Consider the following 20738-nt stretch of genomic DNA (forward strand, 5'->3'; position numbering starts at 1 on the left):
AAAATATTTTACTTTGTCAAATGTACCAAACGTCTAGGTCACACCGTTTCGAATATACGAAGCGTTTTTATGGCAACCCCCTTAAAATCAGTTTTTTTATTCATAACTTGATTCGATTTATTTTGTTATACATACTTTATTTGGAATGATTGTAGAAAATAAAAAATCCCATGTTTTTGTTGAAGGTAGTGCATAGGTTTTTTCTTTCCTGGCAAAGTTATACATTTTACCTTTTTTACTTATGATAAAACCTTACACTGAAGCGAAATATGCAACTTTATGCAGCTAATTAGTACAAAATACTACAAAAAAAATCTAAGTGGAACTCGATGAAACTTTTTTTAAGTCCTTTTCAAAGTTAGTTTTAGTTATTGAATTATGCAACCCCCTTAAAACTAGTTTTCTACTCATAACTTGTTTCGAGTTATTTTTTTATGCAATTGTCGAAAATATAAAATCGCATAATTTTGTAGAAGGTAATGAATAGGTTTATTTTAATCTGAAAAAGTTATACATCATTTTACCTTTTTTACCTAGAAAACCTTGTGCCAAAGCGAAATATGCAACTTAATGCTGCAAACTTTTGCCATACTTGTATGAAAATATATTCGTAATCCAATTTATTTTTCAATGAGAATATCTTGAGTACTATTCGTGTGACTCATTTTCACTATGGTCATGCTGAATCTATGAATGGTTAAGAAATGGAGGGCGTCACACGTCTGCTATTTCTGTAACTCACTTTTGCAGTGAGCGTCGCATGATCAACATCTCGTCTTAAAAACCGTGTTGCTTCCTTGCTTCGCGATAACTCAATTTATTTACACGTTTAAACATGGAATCTCTTCGAAAAGTTTTTTTTTACTTTTGCAATAATTTATTATATTTTGTTTAGAAAACATTTTTCCATTTTTTAAATATGTGTTAAACTTTTGATAATTTTTTGGATTTTCAATAATTAAAACTAACTTTGAAAATGCACCGAGTTCCACTTAGATTTTTTTCTAATATTGTTAATTGTCAAAAAGTAAACAGAATAAAAACCGCAACAATTTACTTAAGTTGCGCGTGCAAGCATGAGCTTTTTAGGCGTGTTTACGCGCGTCCAGACTGGTAGTTGCTGGTTTCACCCCTCCTCGGAAATCAGATAGAAATAGCTTTCATATATTTGCATACATGCAGAGCATGTATAGTAATAGTCTATATACATTATTATCTTGTTATACGTTATATTAATTTGAAAGCTGGAAAGGAATTGTTACTGGAAGCAATTGATATGGTAGAACTTACAACAGAACAAGAAAATACAGAGCAAGAAATTAGCGACACAGAAAACTCGGACGATAGCGTGACTGATACTGATTGATCGATAGCAATGCGACTAAGTGAAGTATTGTAATGATTTATTAGGTAACATTGATTACCTTATTGATTGATCAGGTTGTTAAAAGTATTGAGAAAAGTTACTCATTTAAATACTATCTAAAAGTTTGTAGTAGATACTTCGCTAATACAGGTAGATTCTACGTAGATAAATTAAAAATAACTGTTTTTAAAATAGCGCGAATATATCGAAAACAAATTTTTGTCGTGACTTACTTTACTATGGGGTGCTTTTTCAAAATTAGCCATGTGGAAGAATGGGCAGAACTTAATCGTGAATATCTCGACTTGTATTAATGGTAGCAACATAATTCTTCCACCATTTCATCAAAAATATGATCAGGAATTTAGGATAATATCTCGAACAATGTGAGATGACCACAAACAACTCAAAAATTATGTTTTCTCAAAATTTGAAAACAATGCGGAAAACTCTTTACTTTCGCTTGGGTTTTTCGCGCAAGGACGACGATTTTGAGGTAGTCAGGCACATATCTTCAACTGAATGCGTATAAAAGGAGAACCGTGATGAAAATCGATCATTTCTTTTCGTAGATGGAAGCAGACGTCGTGGGAGTTAAACCATCAACCAGCAGCGACGGAGAGTGCACCTTTTGCGTGGTTAAAACCCCAAACGCTCAGGTCGCAACTCTCATTCGCTTGCTGGCCATCCAGGCGAGAAGACTGCCATCGCGAGAGTTAAACCATCAACCAGCAGCGACGGAGAGTGCACCTTCTGCGTGGTTAAAATCTCAAACGCTCAGGTCGCAACTCTCATTTGCTTTTCGGTAGTCGTAACGAGAAGTTCAAGTTTCAGATTTTAGTTCCGCAATATAGGTTTAGAATTCAGAGCCTGCGTTCTGAAACTGGATTCTGAAACTGTATTCCGGAACTGATTTGTGTTTTGAAATTGCATTTCTATTTTCTTGAACTCAGGGTCCAGTTCTTTATTCCAGACTTCTTATATTCGGTTCTTTTCAGAACCAAAATAATACTCCTTTCAGAGCTTAGTTCCGGAATATGGGTTTAGAATTCAGAGTCTGCGTGCTGAACTAACTCAACTCTCCATCACGAACGCTTTCATAAAAAGTTCTTTTCATTATTTTAATATAAAGAACTATACTGCTTATTTCATAATATTTAATTGCAATTCAGAATGTTTAATGTAACTAATCTGTATTTTAGTCTAGGCGCATCGTTTAAAATTTTAGTAATGAATGAGGGGAAAGTTGCACAATTCAAACAATCGATCAACTACCAATTCGAATTCGGAAGCATAAATAAAGCGTGTCATATTCCTATTCACGACATCCAGTTATGTCTCTGATATTACACACCCGTACTTTTTGGCATTATTCATAACTTCAGCAAAACTACTTCAAATGTTTATTTTCTTCAAAACGAGATAGAAAAAATTTTTTCTGTGAAAAAAATTATTGCAAAAAAAAAGTTGCTACTACCACATTAACAAAAATAAGGTGCCACTTTCAAAAGGTATTATATAACCATTACACATTATATAATCTTGTAAAACTTCTTCGAAGAAACGTTAGCTCTTAAAAATCAGTGAAAGTCAGTACAGACTTTTGACCGTCTTTTTCTAGTTTTGGACCACTGTGCGACGGAGTTAATGGTTCGACGAGGAGCGCAGAGTGATTTTGGAGGAGCAGAATGCAGCGTGAGCTGTAATGCTGGAGCATGGAACTTGGCAGAACGTGGAACGATACAAACAGAAGCGGACAGCAGACCCGCATCTTTGAGGAGAAAAAGTACGGGTGTGTAATGTCAGAGACATAACTGGATGTCGTGAATACGAATAAAACTGATACTCTTTCTTTATACTTTCGAACATCAATTAGTTGATCGATTATGTGAATTGTGCAAGCTTCCCCTTTTTCACTTCTAGAATTTGAAATGATACACCTAAACTAAAGTAGAGATTAGTTACATTGAACATTCTGACATACAATTAAATATTACGAAATAACCAGTATAGTACTTTATGATAAAACAATGGTGGTTCTAAAAAAATACCTTTTATGAAGGCATTCGTGATGGAGAGTGACGAGTTGAACTCGAATTCCGATAGAGTGGAGTTCAAATCTATTCTGAGTAGGTTATATGCATTATATATAGAAAATCAGCAGAAAATTCTACTACAAACTTCTTTTGGTATACATTAATGGTTCGAAATAACAACAAAATGTTGATGTCGATTATTTCATTTTGAATTTGAATGTTACAGTGAAAGAAACTATCAAAGGGTGGTACCAAATTACTTTCTGGCATTCAGAAATTGTAATCCTTTAGGAAATTAAACACTGTTTGGATATAAACGATATTAAATATTGTTGCAAATTTTGCACTGCAAAACTTGCACACAGCTAATCAAATTATCTCCGACACTACACTGATGGTTTTAATTACCGATTTGAAAAGACCAATCTTTATAGTTCTTTAGATAAAACTTGGAGCCATTAGAAGGGCTGATTTTGCATAATGTTTCCCATTGTCGTCCATTTTTCGTTGCGTTTTGCTCCAATGCAAACGACCAGTACGTTTTAGGTTTTGTACCACGCAAAAGATCTGCTCTCATTACTGGCGACTGCTGCTCCCGACGATCGAAGTTCAAATGAAAGCACGGCCTAAGCGTTTGAGGCTTGAACGATTTTCAATAAAAGTTTACCATCTATACTCGTCCAGTAGATAATCTGAACTGATATGTGCCTGACTACCTCAAAACCGTCAGCCGGGTGCGAAAAAGGTAAGTAAGCGTGATGAATTTGCCTTATTTCTAGAAAATTTAGAAAACGTTGCTTTTTAATTATATAAGGTTATCTCACACTGTTGAAAACTTAATCACAAATTCCTGAGCATATTTCCGATTCCTATTTTAATCCACCTAGTGGTGTAATGATGCCTTTATAATATTACTCATTACATCATAAATATAACCGTGAAATTTGCAAAAACAACTATTTATTGAATAGAAATAGGAAAATTTGTTCGGAAATAATCTCACAAACTTTATGAATCCTGTTTACCCTGTAGTTCCGGAACCGAAAGTACAGGGTCCCCCATGTAATTTTTTTTAACATGCAATAAACCACAAACGGTTCATCCGATTTCAAAATTTATTTTTTCATATTAAAGTACAATCCTTCCGGTTAATTGTGGAATATAATTTCATTCAAATGGCTGCCTCGGCTGGCCTTGCAGTACGCCATACGGTCGGTCCAGTTTTTTAGTATATTTTCGATTGTATGCAGCATTATAACATTTTCGAATGTATGCAGCATCTAACAAACCAAATGAACCTGCGTTTCTGTTACTTCTGCAGCTAAACAGCATGAATCAGCAGCATGAAATATGTAGCAGGACTGTTATTATTAGTAATATTATTATTATTATTATTATTATTATTATTATTATTATTATTATTATTATTGTTATTATTATTATTATTATTATTATTATTATTATTATTATTATTATTATTATTATTATTACTATTATTATTATTATTGTTAAATATATATTTTATTAATATTATGATTGACATCACTATACTGTTTTCTTCTTTCGGTGTTGTACATATTGTCACTCTATATGGCGATTTGAAAACTTTGACACTCATCGTCCTGTAACTGCGGAACCGGAAGTCGGATCCGGATGAAATTTCAAAGTAGCTTTAAATACAGTATGAACTTTAATTCAAAGCAAGGTTTGTGAAAATCGGTTCAAGCATTACAGAGAAATCGAAGTGATTTTTATCTGTTTTTAACCATCGTTCTTGGAAAAATACTAACGAAATTGGTAATTTTCTACTTATCACGCTTTAGTTCCGGAATTGGAAGTGGGATCCAGATAAAATGTTCTACAATTTTTTAGGATATTATAAGACCTTTCTTTTGAATCTTAATTTGAGAAAATCGGTTGAGTTGTTCCAGAGATAATTGAGTGAAACTTTCTCTCAAATTTTCACAAATTACCATATAACTCCGGAATTGGGAGTCTCATTCAAATGAAATTCAATAGCAGGCTATGGGACCATAATACCTTTTATTTGAATCTTAGTTTGTGAAAATCGGTTCCGCCATCTCTGAAAAAAGTGAGTGCATATTTTTGCCTTTCTCATATAGAAAGGTTATGCAATCACTTGAAAAACCGACTAGTGAAAATTGTCATATACCATTCGACTCAGTTCATCGAGCTGAGCAATGTCTGTGTGTGTGTGTGTGTGTGTGTGTGTGTGTGTGTGTGTGTGTGTGTGTGTGTGTGTGTGTGTATGTGTCAAATAATCTCACTAGGTTTTCTCGGAGATGGCTAAACCGATTTTGACAAACTAGGATTCAAATGAAAGGTCTCGTGGTCCTATACGGAATTCCTGAATTTCATCCGAATCCGACTTCCGGTTCCGGAATTATAGGGTAAAGTGTGTTCAATATTGTACACCGTCACTTAAGCCGGCGAAGCAAAAACGTGAAAATTTTTCTAAACTGGTCTCAAAACTACACAAATCGATAGTCATTATCAGTAGGCAACTAAACAAACCGATTCCGGCTGTCCTGGTTCCCGGTATCCGGTTCCGGAAGTACCGGAAATAGTGGTCATATATACCAAAATGGATCTCACTCACTTTTCTCAGCGATGGTTTGACCAATTTCCACAAACTTAGATTCAAATGAAAGGTCTCCCGGTCCCATACGAAATTCCTGAATTTCTTCCGGATCCGACTTCCGAATCAGGAGTTATAGGGTGCGTATTAGAAGAGTTTGTGTGTCATGTTAGTTGGTGGCCGTACGAACCGACTTCGATTATACCGGTTCTCGGGTTCCGGTGCCGGAAGTGCATATAATAGTGAAACCATTTCCTTCTCTTAAGGATGGCTTACGCAATCAAAGCACTGTTTTATTTTGTATGTTATGCATAAACAATCACTTGGTTTCTTTCAAAAATTTTTGATTAGAATACCACAATATTATATGTACATGAGAAAGGCATCATTACACCACTAGGTGGATTAAAACAGGTTTTTTACATATTTTTGGTACATATCATCCTATAACTCCGGAATCGGAATTCGGATCGGAATGAAATTCAATAGCAAGCTATGGGACGATGCGACCTTTCGTTTGAATCTTAGTTTGTGAAAATCTGTTCAGCCATCTATGAGAAAAGTTAGTGCATATTTTTGTTACATACATACACACATACACACACAGAAATTTGCTCAGTTTGTCGAGCTGAGAAGAATGGTATATGACATTCAGCCCTCTGGACCTCGGTGAAAAGTCGATTTTCACAGTGATTGCATAGCCTTTCTATATGAGAACGGCAAAAATTATGTTGTTGGGTTAAGTACATCAAGAGATATTCGCGATAAAGTTCTGCCCATTCTTGTACAGGGTAAATTTTGAGAAGGTGCCCCATAGTAAAGCAAGTCGTACATGACCTGCTAACCGTATTCTTCCGGCTTTTGGATGTTGGGTTTGCTGAAGAGTGCTGCGAGATCGTGGTTCATTCTTCAACGCCACCCGCCGTTCTCTTGAACACCGCCGAAGATCGTCCTTAGCAGGCGTTGCTCGAAAACTCTAAGTGCTTGCAGGTCCTTCTCGAGCATGATCCATGCTTCGTGTCCGTAAAGGATCACCGGTTCTATTAGCGTTTTGTACATGCTACATTTCGTGCAAATGTGTGATTTCTTTTTGACCGCAGATTTTTTTTAGCCGGTAGTAGGCACGACTTCCACTGATAATGCGACTTCATATTTCACGACTCACATTGTTGTCAGTCGTTAGTAAGGATCCGAGGTAAACAAATTCTTTCACTACCTCGAAGGTATCTCCGTTTATCGTGACATTACTTCCTAGACACATTCACCATCAGCCCAACCTTTTCTGCTTCGCGGTTTAGGCAAGAGTACAACTCTGCAACCATTCCAAAGCTTCTCGTGATAATGTCCATGTCATCCGCAAAGCACACAAATTGACTGGATTTCGTGAAAATCGTACCTCGGCTTTTAATCCCAGCTCGTCGCATTACTCCTTCCAAGGCAATGTTGAATAGTAGGAATGAGAGTCCGTCACCTTGTCGCAGTCCCCGGCGAGATCCGAATGACCTGGATAGTTCACTCGAAACCCTCACGCAGTTTTGCACACCGTCCATCGTCACTTTGATCATTCTAGTCAGCTTCCCAGGAGAACGGTTCTTGTCCATAATTTTCCATAGCTCTATGCGGTCGCTACTATCGTATGCCGCCTTGATGTCGATGAACAGGTGATGCGTTGGGACCTGGGACCCGGTGAAGATCTGGTCCGTTGTCGATCCGCCATCGATGAAACCGGCATGATAACTTCCTACGAACTCATTCGTTTTAGGTGATAAACGACGGAAAATGATCTGAGATAGCACTTTGTAGGCGGCATTCAGAATTGTGATCGCTCGGAAGTTCTCGCATTCCAATTGGTCGCCTTTCTTGTGAATGAGGCAAATTACCCCTTCCTTCCACTCTTCCGAGAGCTGTTTGGTTTCCAAGATCCTGACTTTTAATCGGTGCAAACACGTGGCTAACTTTTAGTGGCCCATCTTGATTAGCGATGCCATCCTTACCAGCTGCTTTGTTGGTTTTGAGCTGGTGCATAGCATCCTTAACTTCCCTCAGTAAGGGAACTGGATCATTTCCGTCTTCTGCTGCAATGACCTAGTCGTTTACACCGTTATCTTGAACCTCCATGCCTACGTTCTCTGCGTTGTTAAGTTGCTCATCGAAGTGCTGCTACCACCTTTTAATCACCTCATGTCCATCCGTTAAAAGGCTCCCGTGCTTATCCCCGCACATTTCGGCTCGCGCACAGGACCCTTGCGGGTTTTGTTGAGATTCGTTTAAGAATTTCCGCGTTTCTTGAGAGCGGTAGAGCAGTTCCATTTTCTCACACTCCATTTCTTCCAGGTGGCGATTTTGTCGAGAATACGACTTGCTTTACTATGGGGCACCTTCTCAAAATTTACCCTGTACAAGAATGGGCAGAACTTTATCGTGAATATCTCTTGATGTACTTAACCCAACAACATAATTTTTGCCGTTCTCATATAGAAAGGCTATGCAATCACTGTGAAAATCGACTTTTCACCGAGGTCCAGAGGGCTGAATGTCATATACCATTCTTCTCAGCTCGACAAACTGAGCAAATTTCTGTGTGAGTATGTGTGTATGTATGTAACAAAAATATGCACTAACTTTTCTCAGAGATGGCTGAACAGATTTTCACAAACTAAGATTCAAACGAAAGGTCGCATTGTCCCATAGCTTGCTATTGAAGCGATCCGAATTCCGATTCCAGAGTTATAGGATGATATGTACCAAAAATATGTAAAAAAATATGCACTCACTTTTTTCAGAGATGGCGGAACCGATTTTCACAAACTAAGATTCAAATAAAAGGTATTATGGTCCCATAGCCTGCTTAGTCGAATTGATCCGGAAACGCGAATATATATATATATATATATATATATATATATATATATATATATATATATATATATATATATATATATATATATATATATATATATATATATATATATATATATATATATAAATATATATATATATATATATATATATAAATATATATATATATATAAATATATATATATATATATATATATATATATATATATATATATATATATATATATATATATATATATATATATATATATATATATATATATATAAGAACCGTTCTCCTGGGAAGCTGACTAGAATGATTAAAGTGACGATGGACGGTGTGCAAAACTGCGTGAGGGTTTCGAGTGAACTATCCAGGTCATTCGGATCTCGCCGGGGACTGCGACAAGGTGACGGACTCTCATGCCTACTATTCAACATTGCCTTGGAAGGAGTAATGCGACGAACCGGGATTAAAAGCCGAGGTACGATTTTCACGAAATCCAGTCAATTTGTGTGCTTTGCGGATGACATGGACATTATCACGAGAAGCTTTGGAATGGTTGCAGAGTTGTACTCTTGCCTAAATCGCGAAGCAGTAAATGTTGGGCTGGTGGTGAATGCGTCTAGGAAGTAATGTCACGATAAACGGAGATACCTTCGAGGTAGTGAAAGAATTTGTTTACCTCGGATCCTTAATAACGGCTGACAACAATGTGAGTCGTGAAATATGAAGTCGCATTATCAGTGGAAGTCGTGCCTACTACCGGCTAAAAAAAATCTGCGGTCAAAAAGAAATCACACATTTGCACGAAATGTAGCATGTACAAAACGCTAATAGAACCGGTGATTCTTTACGGACACGAAGCATGGATCATGCTCGAGAAGGACCTGCAAGCACTTGGAGTTTTCGAGCAACGCCTGCTAAGGACGATCTTCGGCGGTGTTCAAGAGAACGGCGGGTGGCGTTGAAGAATGAACCACGATCTCGCAGCACTCTTCAGCAAACCCAACATCCAAAAGCCGGAAGAATACGGTTAGCAGGTCATGTTGCAAGAATGCTGGAAAACAACCATGCTAAACTGTTCGCCACCGCGTAACATCCGCGTAAAAAAAACCGCATATGGAGTGTATCGATAAGTAGTTAGCAATATTCAAACAGTTATTATTCTGAAATGGCTTAAATTTAGTTAATGTTTGTTTACATGTCAATAACAGTTGCGCAATCGATTGGTTTCGTTGCGGTTTATCGTTTCAATGATGAGTCGAATTGATCCGGAAACGCGAAAGAAAATTCTGCACACTTGGTGCTCAGAAAGTGGTGTCACGTACAACGAAATTTCAAACGGGTGAAAGTGCAGCACACCAGTGTCAAAAATATTATCGAGAAGTTCGGTAAGACCCTTTCCATGAAGGATTTGCCCCGGCCGGGACTTAAAAGTGGAACTCCCTGAAACGTACAACAAACAGAAGGTGCCGAAAAAGTCCCTGGTGCAGAAAATTCAGGCCAAACCAAGAGCGCGAAAACTGTATAACCGGATTCTACAGAATAAAGACAGGATGCATCCTGATCGACGACGAAACCTACGCCAAGGAAGACTCGAGCGCTGCCCGGACCGCAATATTATACGAAATCGGTGTACCAGGACCTGGACGACACTGACACCACGGTGTTGAAGGAAAAGTTTGGGCAGAAGGTCTGGCAAGCAATTTGTACCTGTGGTTTGCGGTCGTCGATTTTCTTCACGAAGGGCACAATTAACGCCAAGGTGTACGAGGAAGAATGTTTGAAGAAGAGAATGCTGCCACTGTACAGAAAACATAAGGCTCCTCCTCTCTTCTGGCCGGATTTGGCTTCAGCCCACTACGCCAACTCCGTTCTAGAGTGGTTGTCAAAAAATAATGTACGATTCGTGGAAAAGGACATCAACCCACCGAACTGTCCGGATCTTCGGCCAATTTAAAGGTATTGGGCAATTGTCAAGCGGCACTTTCGGAAGGAAGGTACAGTGTCCCAATACATGTAGGAGTTAAAAAAAAACTGGACAGCTGCCCATAGAAAAGTCACAAAAGGAACTGTGCAGAATTTATTGAAGAATGTCAAGTCCAAAGTGCGAGAGTTTCACAGAAACTAGGATTTTCTTCAATATAATCAGTGAAATGCAAAAAAATGTAATTTATCTACAATATATCGGAAACTGATGTCAAAATATGTGTTTTTCGCTTTTTTATTCAATAATCAATTTTGCTAACTACTTTTCGATACACTCCTCACTTTCCGAAATCTGAATAAAAAGAGCCGAGTAAAAAGAAGCCACATAAAAAACCGCGTAAAAAGATCCCAGTGTATAAGGAATAAATGTTCCAAAAACGGGACTCACTTCGATCTCGTAACAACGGTTAAACCGATTTTCACGAATCATGATTTAAATTGAAGCTCTCATTGTCTTAAAATTCATCCAGTTCCGATTTCCGGTTCAGAGACTATAGGGCGATGAGTGGCGTTCCAATCGTCACTTGCGGTTCCATATATATATATATATATATATATATATATATATATATATATATATATATATATATATATATATATATATATATATATATATATATATATATATATATATATATAAATATATATATATATATATATATATATATATATATATATATATATATATATATATATATATATATATATATATATATATATATATATATATATATATATATATATATATCAATGCATAACTACTCCTGATCAGGAAAGTATTACTTTGATTTCAGCCGGAATCCAATCAAATGTGATGAACAAAACTCAGTTTTCACTCCTCATCTGCATAAGTATTGTAAGTGGTAAGTTAAACAACAAGTATCATAATATGTAGCGATGTATAAGTAAAATCTATGTATTTTGATCAACAGCATGTAATTGATTTTTATGTCTTCTACGCGTATCATTCAATAGGCAGTAAATTTAGTTCTTATATTTATATTCAGTTGTTTATATTCAGTTTTATGTTCGTATAAGGACGAACGTTGCCCCATTCAGAGGTGCCAATGCATTTCAAAGTAGTCTAAGACTTTGTTGAGCTTGCGCTATGTTTATTAAACAATACGGTGGATGTCATTCATCTAAGGCGGCTCGATGTTTCTCTCTATTAAATACAACAGTCTCAATCAGATATATGGTAAATCAAAAACTCACAGCAGCCTAATACGTGAGATTGAGATTTTTGTCGTGAATACGACTTACTTTACTATGGGGTGCCTTTTCAAAATTAGCCATATGGAAGAATGGGCAGAACTTAGGGGCTGTCCATAAAAGACGTCACGCTTTTTTTGACAATTTTTGACTCCCCATCCCCCCTTTGTCACAAATTGTCACAGAAGCAAAGACTCCCCACTCCCCCTATGTCACATGTTACGAATTCAAAATAAATAAAATTCATCTCAATACATTCTCAATATGTATGACAAACCATACAAATATGAGGGGAAAATCGATTCATTACATGCTGTCATTAGATTAAAAAATATCCCTAAAACTAAAAAATCATCGGAATTATTTCATTAATATCAATTATATAAATTACAAAAGTATTTGGTTGGAATTGATGAAACATTTAAATCAACTGTTTTATTCCTCCTAGGGGTACACAGATATATTATTGTTTTAGATAAAGAATGATATTTCCTTAGTGTAGCGTACAGGGCTGAGAAAATAAAGATCAAAACGTGATCACTGCCGGAGAATCTTTTCATGATCAGTTGATCAGTGAATTTTAAATCACATCGATCAATATCGGTACTGATCTTCCGTCACACAATGGGTAGTGATTTTGAGCTAAAATGATTCTTGATTTATGTAAGTTCAATCATTGGATGATTCGATAAGCTTTGATGTTGGTGGAGGAGAATCACATATGATCAAGATAAGGCATGACATGATTTACGTCTGAAATCGTTGATTTCCCGCCCTTTTACAAATGGAGTACAATTGAATAAACTGCATCAGAATCAGATAGGAGAAATTCTTATGATATACTATTACTGAAAAAATTATCAGTGCATAACTTAAGTTAAACCGTTTGAAGACATCTTTTTTTTTTACTCATATTAGGCAAAATTTATAATTTCGCTAATTTACTCGCTTCTCCGTGCACGTTTGCTGATCACAACAGAAATGATTTCCTGCATCACTCATTTCCGAATTTACAAGAAGAAGCTTTTACATCAACAAATACACGTTTTCCTATACAATGTAAACGTTTATTGTGAAGATTTTTTCAGGAAATAGGGCAAAGCAGTAATATAATTAGGTATTTCAAAAATGCGCTCATTGAAAATATTGGACGGCACATTCCAAAAACCTCCCCCCCTCCCCCCTGTCACAAAAGGTCACGTTTTATGAAACACCCCCCTCCCTCTTGCGGCGTGACGTCTTTTATGGACAGCCCCTTAATCGTGAATATCTCGACTTGTATTAAAGGCAGCAACATAATTCTTTCACCATTCCATCAAAAATATGATCAGAAATTTAGGATAATATTTTGAACAGTGTGAGATAACCACAAACAACTCAAATATTAAGTTTTCTCAAATTTTGAAAACAACGCGGAAATCTCTTTACTTTTGCTTGGCTTTTTCGCGCAAGGACGACGATTTTGAGGTAGTCAGGCACATGTCTTCAACCGACTGCGTATAAAAGGGGAACCGTGGTCGAAATTCGATCATTTCTTCTTGTGCATTGGGTGCAAGCAGACGTCGTGGGACCAGCAGCTTCGGAGAGTGCACCTTCTGCGTGGTTAAAAACCTCAAACGCTCTGGCCGCAACTCTCATTTGGAGTCGTCAGGTGGAGCAGTCGGCAATGAAAGCAGACTTTTTGCGTGGTATAAAGCCTCAAACGCTTAGGTCGTGCTTTCATTTGAACTTCAATCGTCGGGAGCAGCGGTCGTCAACAATGAGAGCAGACCTTTAGCGTGGTGCCAGTGGAGGAGTCGTCAATGAAAGCAGACCTTTTGCGTGGTATAAAGCCTCAAACGCTCTGGTCGTGCTCTCATTTGAACTTCAATCGTCAGGTGGAGCAGTCGTCAATGAAAGCAGAACTTCTGTTCTTGGTTCTAAATTTAGCTCTTGAACTCAGGTCCAGTTCCTTATTCTATAATTCTATTCGGTTCTTTTTAGAACCATAATAATACTCTCAAAGAATTATGCGAAATTTTACTTCACTGTACTCTATACGGCCCATTTTTATTATAAAGAACTATCTAGTTATTTCATTATATTTAATTGCGTTTCAGAATGTTTAATGTAACTAATCTGTAATTTAGTCTAGGCGCATCGTTTGAAATTCTAGTAGTGAAAAAGGGGAAAGTTGCACAATTCACACAATCGATCAACTACCAATTCGAATTCGGAAGTATAAAGAAAGTGTGTCAGTTTTAATCGTATTCACGACATCCAGTTATGTCTCCGACATTACACACCCGTACATTTTTCTACAATTCTTCGCTCTGCCTTATACTTAAATTGTATTCGGTCCTTTACGGAAATCACTAAGAGAGAATCGCTAGTTGGAAATTTTCGTTGAAGATTGAATTATTGATTCTGACGCAAGATTCAAAACTTTCGAAAACCGAATGCGAAACATTAACAGACATATGTTTAATCACAACTTATGATACGGTCCAGTTTACACAGCATATATACATAGTTAGAAGTGGCGTAACTACGTTGGCAGGGGCCCTATGGTCAAAACCTTTTCAATGAAGTTTTCAGCACTTGAATTATTTAGTATTCGATCTTCAAATAAAAATGCTCTTTCTCTACTAAGTGAATAGACCATTGCACACAGGTCAGAAACTGGGAATTAGGGAGACGAATACTGCTTTCTCTATTAAATATTATTTTTATACTAATAAAAAGTATTAGAATTACTGGAAAAAAGAACTTTCGAACGGAACCTCGGAGACCCATAGTGATATGTGCAATTCGACTCAGATCGACAAGATCGGAAAATGTATGTATATGTATGTTTGAGTGTGCAATTTTCGAATATATTATCCCTGCTCGTTTAGGCTCGTTTGTAAGGTACTATTATGCCGTTGATCACGTTCGAAGATCAATTGGCTGTAACTTCTGGTTCTGAAGATATAACGTTTGGCAGTTAAAATTTTGGAGTTTCTTTCTTAAGCTGTCAAAAAAAGAAAAACATATTTAAAGAAGATCTGATTTATTGAAATTAAAGATAGATTGTCCATTGTTGAAAAAAATTAGTGAACATTTCAAAACGGTCCGTAATCGGATGTTCGGCGAAGCTTCCGCTTGATGTCGGAACAGGAGCGTTGTACGGCCTTCATGTCAACTTTGCGGATGCATCTCTTGATTCTACCAATCAACTGCTTGCAATTCGTGGCTCTCCAGTTATTTTTGTACACCAAAGAGCCCAAACCTCCGAAGAAATCTTCGATTGAGCGACACTGAGGCAGATTTGTCGTGTTGTGGTTTTTGGGGACAAATGGGATCGAATGGGTATTCAGGAACAATTGTGATTTTTTGGCATAATGCGATGACGTTTTATTCGGCCAAAACACGTATCGTCCATCAGCATGATGTTTTTGAAGAAACGGGATCAAAATTTTCTTCAAACATTCGTTCTGGTACACATCTTGATTGATTGCAAACCAGAGGGCTTGAACCATGGCTTAGAAATACCTTTCGCGGAAATGGCAATATACAGCATCACTTTATGATCGAACTTCTGTTTACACTTATATTTTAAGTTCGTAGGTGCAATAGAACTATCTATTGAATAGTATCGATCGTTTCCGGGAATCTACGAAACAGGGAAATAACTTTCGTCGCCCGAAATAAAACTTTTTCCGGAATAATTTTTGATCAACTAGCGACATTGGGACTTCAGCGTTGAAATCTGTGCGTCAGTATATTCTGGGGCTCGTGTCTTCTTTCGGCACCTTTTACCGACTCTTTTCAATGTTTTGCAGATGTACTGGTGAGAACAGTTGAACTTTTTTGAGGCATCCCGTTGCCTCAGTGAATCCTTGTTGTTGAAGGCACGAGAAAGAGAACGAAGCCCTTTTGCGTCCATAATTTTGGCTGGTCTTCCACTAAATTTCTTGCGAGCAGTTATTGGGGATCTTAGGATATGGTAAAGAGTCGAAGCCGCAACATTTCCGCTTTTAAAATGTTGTACCGTATACTTTTTGCCGAGATTTCTGTGCAGTTTGTAGAACTGTACAACGCGCTAGCGAAATACTTCTTGTTTCGACGACATTTTAAGCAAAACTGAGCAAGCATAAACAAAACTGAAAATACTAGCAGGACGAGGAGAGAGAGCTAGCTAACACATACAGTCTTCTTTCTCTCTGAGTTCGTTTGTTGTTAAGCATACAGGCCTCGAAAAATTTTAGTTGCCACCCGTTAATAGTCTACGTGACATAGCCGACTAACCACACATTGTTCATCGGTTAAATTTTCTCGTCGATGACTCAACGAATTTCTAAAAACTAATATGAAAGCGAACAGTGATAATCGGATTTGGAATGGTTATGGCAAACATTTCCGGTTCTAGAGATATAATGTTATATGTGACGTAATCGACAAATCCCAGAGTTTTTCAATGTAACATGAAACAGTGTTCTTCAATGTAAAATGAAAAAATCAATTTAGAAAGACTTAGACCTACTATTGGGTAATTTGATAAGCTCACAATACTAATGACCGAGGATAGAATCTTACAAATGTTTTAATGAAACTATTTGAATGACAAGAAAAAGGCACTATCGCACCACTAGGTGGATTAGAAGGGTTTTTGCTTTTCTCGTATAGAATAAAACGTTATGCAATCATTGTGAAAACGTAAAATGTATGTATGTGCGTATGTGTATGTCTATAACGTTTCTTCGCAAGTTCCTTTAGCTAATAACCAAACAAAATAATCGTGACTGAAGGACTTCCTGGGTAATAAAAGATAGAAATGTTTAACCTTCATATAGTTGACGACACAAAAAAGTGCGAAATTTACGAAGCACATTGTAGAACTATTCGAACTTCTAATACTGGCTATTCAATAGCCCTAAAAACTTACTGCAACTGTGACAGTCTCCCGATTCTGGTTCCGGAAACAGTTGTTCTAAATGTCCAGCGTGAAACACTAGTACACAACTAAAAATATGTTTTGCCTTTCTCTTTAGAAAGGTATTAGAATGGCTGGAGGAACCGACTTTAGAACGGAACTTCGGAGACCCATAGTGTTGTAAACTAATCGACTAATCTCGATAGTCGATTTTTCAAGTCATTGCATATATTGTTCTATAAGAAATGGCAAAAGACAAAAAAGGCGAGTGCGTAATGTCAGAGACATAACTGGATGTCGTGAATACGAAAACAACTGACATATTCCTTAACACCTTCGAATATCAATTAGTTGATCAATTGTGTGAATTATGCAAGCATTCCCCTTTTTCACATTTTTCGCAAAAACAAAGAAGGCTTTCCTTGATCTAGATTACTGTGTATTTCACACAGCGAAAAGTACAAAAATCAAATCAAACAGTTCTAGATTTGCACTAAACTGAGGATATTTCCCTTCGATTTGCGAGCAAGAAATCCTAATAGTTCTTTAGAAAACTTTTAGAGCCATTAGAACGGCTGATTTTGTGTAATGCTCTCCACCGTTGCTTTTTCACCAATGCAAATGACTGGCGATAGAATCAAAACTGATCCAATTTTTGTTGAGAGGCTCGTTTTTACCTGAATTCGTTTGTAGCTTTTTCATTAATGGGCGGTCCTAACGGCTATAAAAATAGCCGCATACAGAATTTTAATGTCGATTATTTCATTTCGGATTTGCATAATTTATTGAAAGAAAATATCAATATGCTGTAGGAATTCGTTTCTAGCGGGTCAAATTGCGTAATTCTCTACGACATTAAACTCTGGAACATTTTTCGCAAAAACAAAGAAGGCTTCACTTAATCTCGATTACTGTGAATTTCACACAGCGAAAAGTGCAAAAATTTAACCAAACTGTTCTAGATTTGCACTAAACTGAGGATATTTACCTTCGATTTGCGGACAACAAATCCTAATAGTTCCTTAGAAAACTTTTAGAGTCATTAGAACGGCTGATTTTGTGTAATGCTCTAAACCGTTGTTTTTTCACCAATGCAAATGACTGGCAGCTGTGACGTAATCGCTCTTGTCGGAAGCGAAACTAGCTTTGCAAACGACACAAAATACATCTGCTCGCAGTGGCGATAGAATCCAAACTGATCCAATTTTTGTTGAGAGGCTTGTTTTTACCTGATTTCGTTTGAAGCTTTTTCACTAATGGGCGGTCCTAACGGCTATAAAAATAGCCGCATACAGAATTTTAATGTCGATTATTTCATTTCGGATTTGCATTTCATTGAAAGAAACTATCAGGGTACTGTACGGGATTCATTCCTGCCTTTCAGAAGGACCAAATTGTGGAACTCACTACGATATTAAACGCTGTCCGGAACATTTTCCTCGAACGATTTGTTGTACAGCAGCAGATATTTTGTTCTCTTCTTCAGAACGCGTTCTGATTGGCTAGTGTTGACATGGGTCAAATGAGACGGGTTTTTCAATAACGTACTATTGAAATACTTCAATGCTTTTTCTTTACACGCTTAAGTTGAAAAATTTCGATTCTATTGGTAGTTAGATTATATAAATCCTTCCACAGATCACTGAGCTATGAGCTTTAAAAATACGAGAAAGGCAAACGCGCCTTATGAATTATCCTCTTTGATACTCGTTTATACCAAATATTTCAGAAAAGTTTAATTTTGAATTATTTGAGATTATGTCACACAACTGAATATTTTATCATAAAATTGGGATCATATTTCCGATGGCGTGTAGCAAAAATTATGTTGATTCGTTAGATACAACATGAGATATTCACGATCAAAAACTTATCACTCTCTCAGAGGGTAAATTTTGAAAAGGCATCCCATAGTAAAGTAAGTCGTATTCACGACAAAATCAAATATCTCTTAAACGTCATATAGCATTAACATGCAAACATCAGAAAAATTGTGGTTTCAAATGAGCTTTACAAGTAATAATTTTAAGTAAATAGATTTTTCGATTAGTAATTTTGATTTAATTTATAACCAAATGAAGCGTTTCGTGTATCGCTGGCACCAAAGCAAAGTCTTGGCATTACATTCCTTTTGTGGAATTTGGCCTTTCTGTTTCAACAGACTTCGCAGCCGATTCTTAGCTTACAGAATCATTGCATGGCTAGCAGAGATGTCCATCTCCTCTGTGTGACGTAGAGCAAGCAAAATTTCTCCCCTCGCACTGACAACTTCAACGACAGCTCTTCCCTTTCACATATATACACCACTGTTGTATAAAGTGTGCACGCGTCATGAGTGTGTTTGTTTATTTCCTTTTACCTCCTCCACTGAATCGCACCAAAGTGCTAGAGCATTAGCTAATAAATTCTCTGAGGTTGATGCAGATAATTTCACAGTGTTTCACTCGCGCCAGCTGCTTTAACCACAAGCCACACTCAAAAGCTGTCTATTCGACACTGAGAAGAAGTGCGCTTTCCTCTTTGTGCGATGCTTCGTTTTTTGCATCCACGGTGTGGACAAGAATCTGACGCCAGCGTGTATCACTCTGGTTAAATGCCATCTCTGATGGCTAGTACTATGGATCCTACTGACACTAAGAATTCTTCCAGCTACGCTTCAAACTGCCCGATTTTGGCAATGATCCGCCGCTTTAACGAGTTCAGCGATTTGTTTCACTTCGTCACAACGTCATCTCAGCTTCGTCACAGGTTAATGTGGCACTAAGTTGTTCATAATTATTTTTATTCCGTTAGGATAACTTGTTAGGTAGCTTTTAGCAGCTCATTAAGACTTATTGTCAGATGAGCATTATTAAATAATAAATAAATAAATAAATAAATACGACAACTGGCTTGTAAGACCAACGCCCTATGCATTGAACCGCCAACCCGGCACCAACTGCTCATAAATTGGTACTACATGCGCTTCTACCAATCTACATGCTGGACAAAAATTAAGAAAAATCATTATAAAAGCATTTAATACTTCAGAGAGTATAATGTTGGAAAATTCAACATAACTGAAAAAAAACGATGATGTTTTGAAGAAGACAGATGTTAACTTTAACCTATCTTGGCATAAAGAGAGGCCGGTCGGAAATGGTAACTTTTGGTCTTGCGTAAAAAATAATGCGGAACATAATATTTTCACTAGGAATTTTATAAACTGTTCGAAAGCTACTACCTTCTGTCACAAAACGCATTTGATTTGAGGTACCGAGTCTGAATGCATTCGTATAAGTAGGGATATACTTATACGAATGCATTCAGACTCGGTGTGCACCAACCTCGAGATTGAAAATCTCAAAATGGGTGGGGCGAAATAGGCCAGTCACATTTTGACGCAGGAAACAATCAGACATGACCAAATATTGTGTGTAAATGATTTTTTTCACCTTATTGATATCTTGCAACTGTATTCTACATGAGAAATATCATTTCATCTTTAGGTTACTGATTTTTCCGAAGAAATTAAATGATAAATAATGAAATAACAGTCAATTGATCAAAAATTAAGTAAATAAAAAAACATTTCACTGATAATCTGATTCACTGTCTGACTTATCAATTCACGCATGTGAAAAGGTTGTCACTTGAGCGCACATACCGGATAAACTTTGTGGGAGCATTTATTGCAATATTTGTGGCGTTGATTAATGAGTAATTTGTCCCAGCAAACGCAGTATTTGTCCAAATCATTCGATGGTTCGAAATTCGCAGTATTTGTCCAAATCATTCAATGGATCGTTCGGAAAAATCAA

At 36.9% G+C, this 20738-nt stretch overlaps 1 protein-coding gene across 7 annotated transcripts in view; it reads left to right on the forward strand.

Annotated features, from left to right (window-relative positions):
* The window catches only part of LOC131427484 (cadherin-87A), an 848175-nt gene that overhangs the window by 43910 nt on the left and 783527 nt on the right, over positions 1-20738 (forward strand). For 5 of the 7 annotated variants that reach the window (XR_009229274.1, XR_009229275.1, XM_058590712.1 and 2 more), the window contains exon 2: positions 11627-11688. The exons of 1 other annotated variant lie outside the window; for it this stretch is intronic. Coding sequence is in view for 4 of the 6 variants with exons in the window: in XM_058590712.1 (XP_058446695.1) it covers positions 11627-11688 (62 nt within the window). In the remaining 2 variants the exon portion in view is untranslated. Of the gene's footprint in view, positions 1-11626; positions 11696-20738 lie in introns of all 7 variants that reach the window. One more of the 7 variants, XM_058590713.1, reaches the window with a different exon arrangement.

This window comes from Malaya genurostris, chromosome 2, assembly GCF_030247185.1.
Source record: "Malaya genurostris strain Urasoe2022 chromosome 2, Malgen_1.1, whole genome shotgun sequence".
NCBI lineage: Eukaryota > Metazoa > Arthropoda > Insecta > Diptera > Culicidae > Malaya > Malaya genurostris.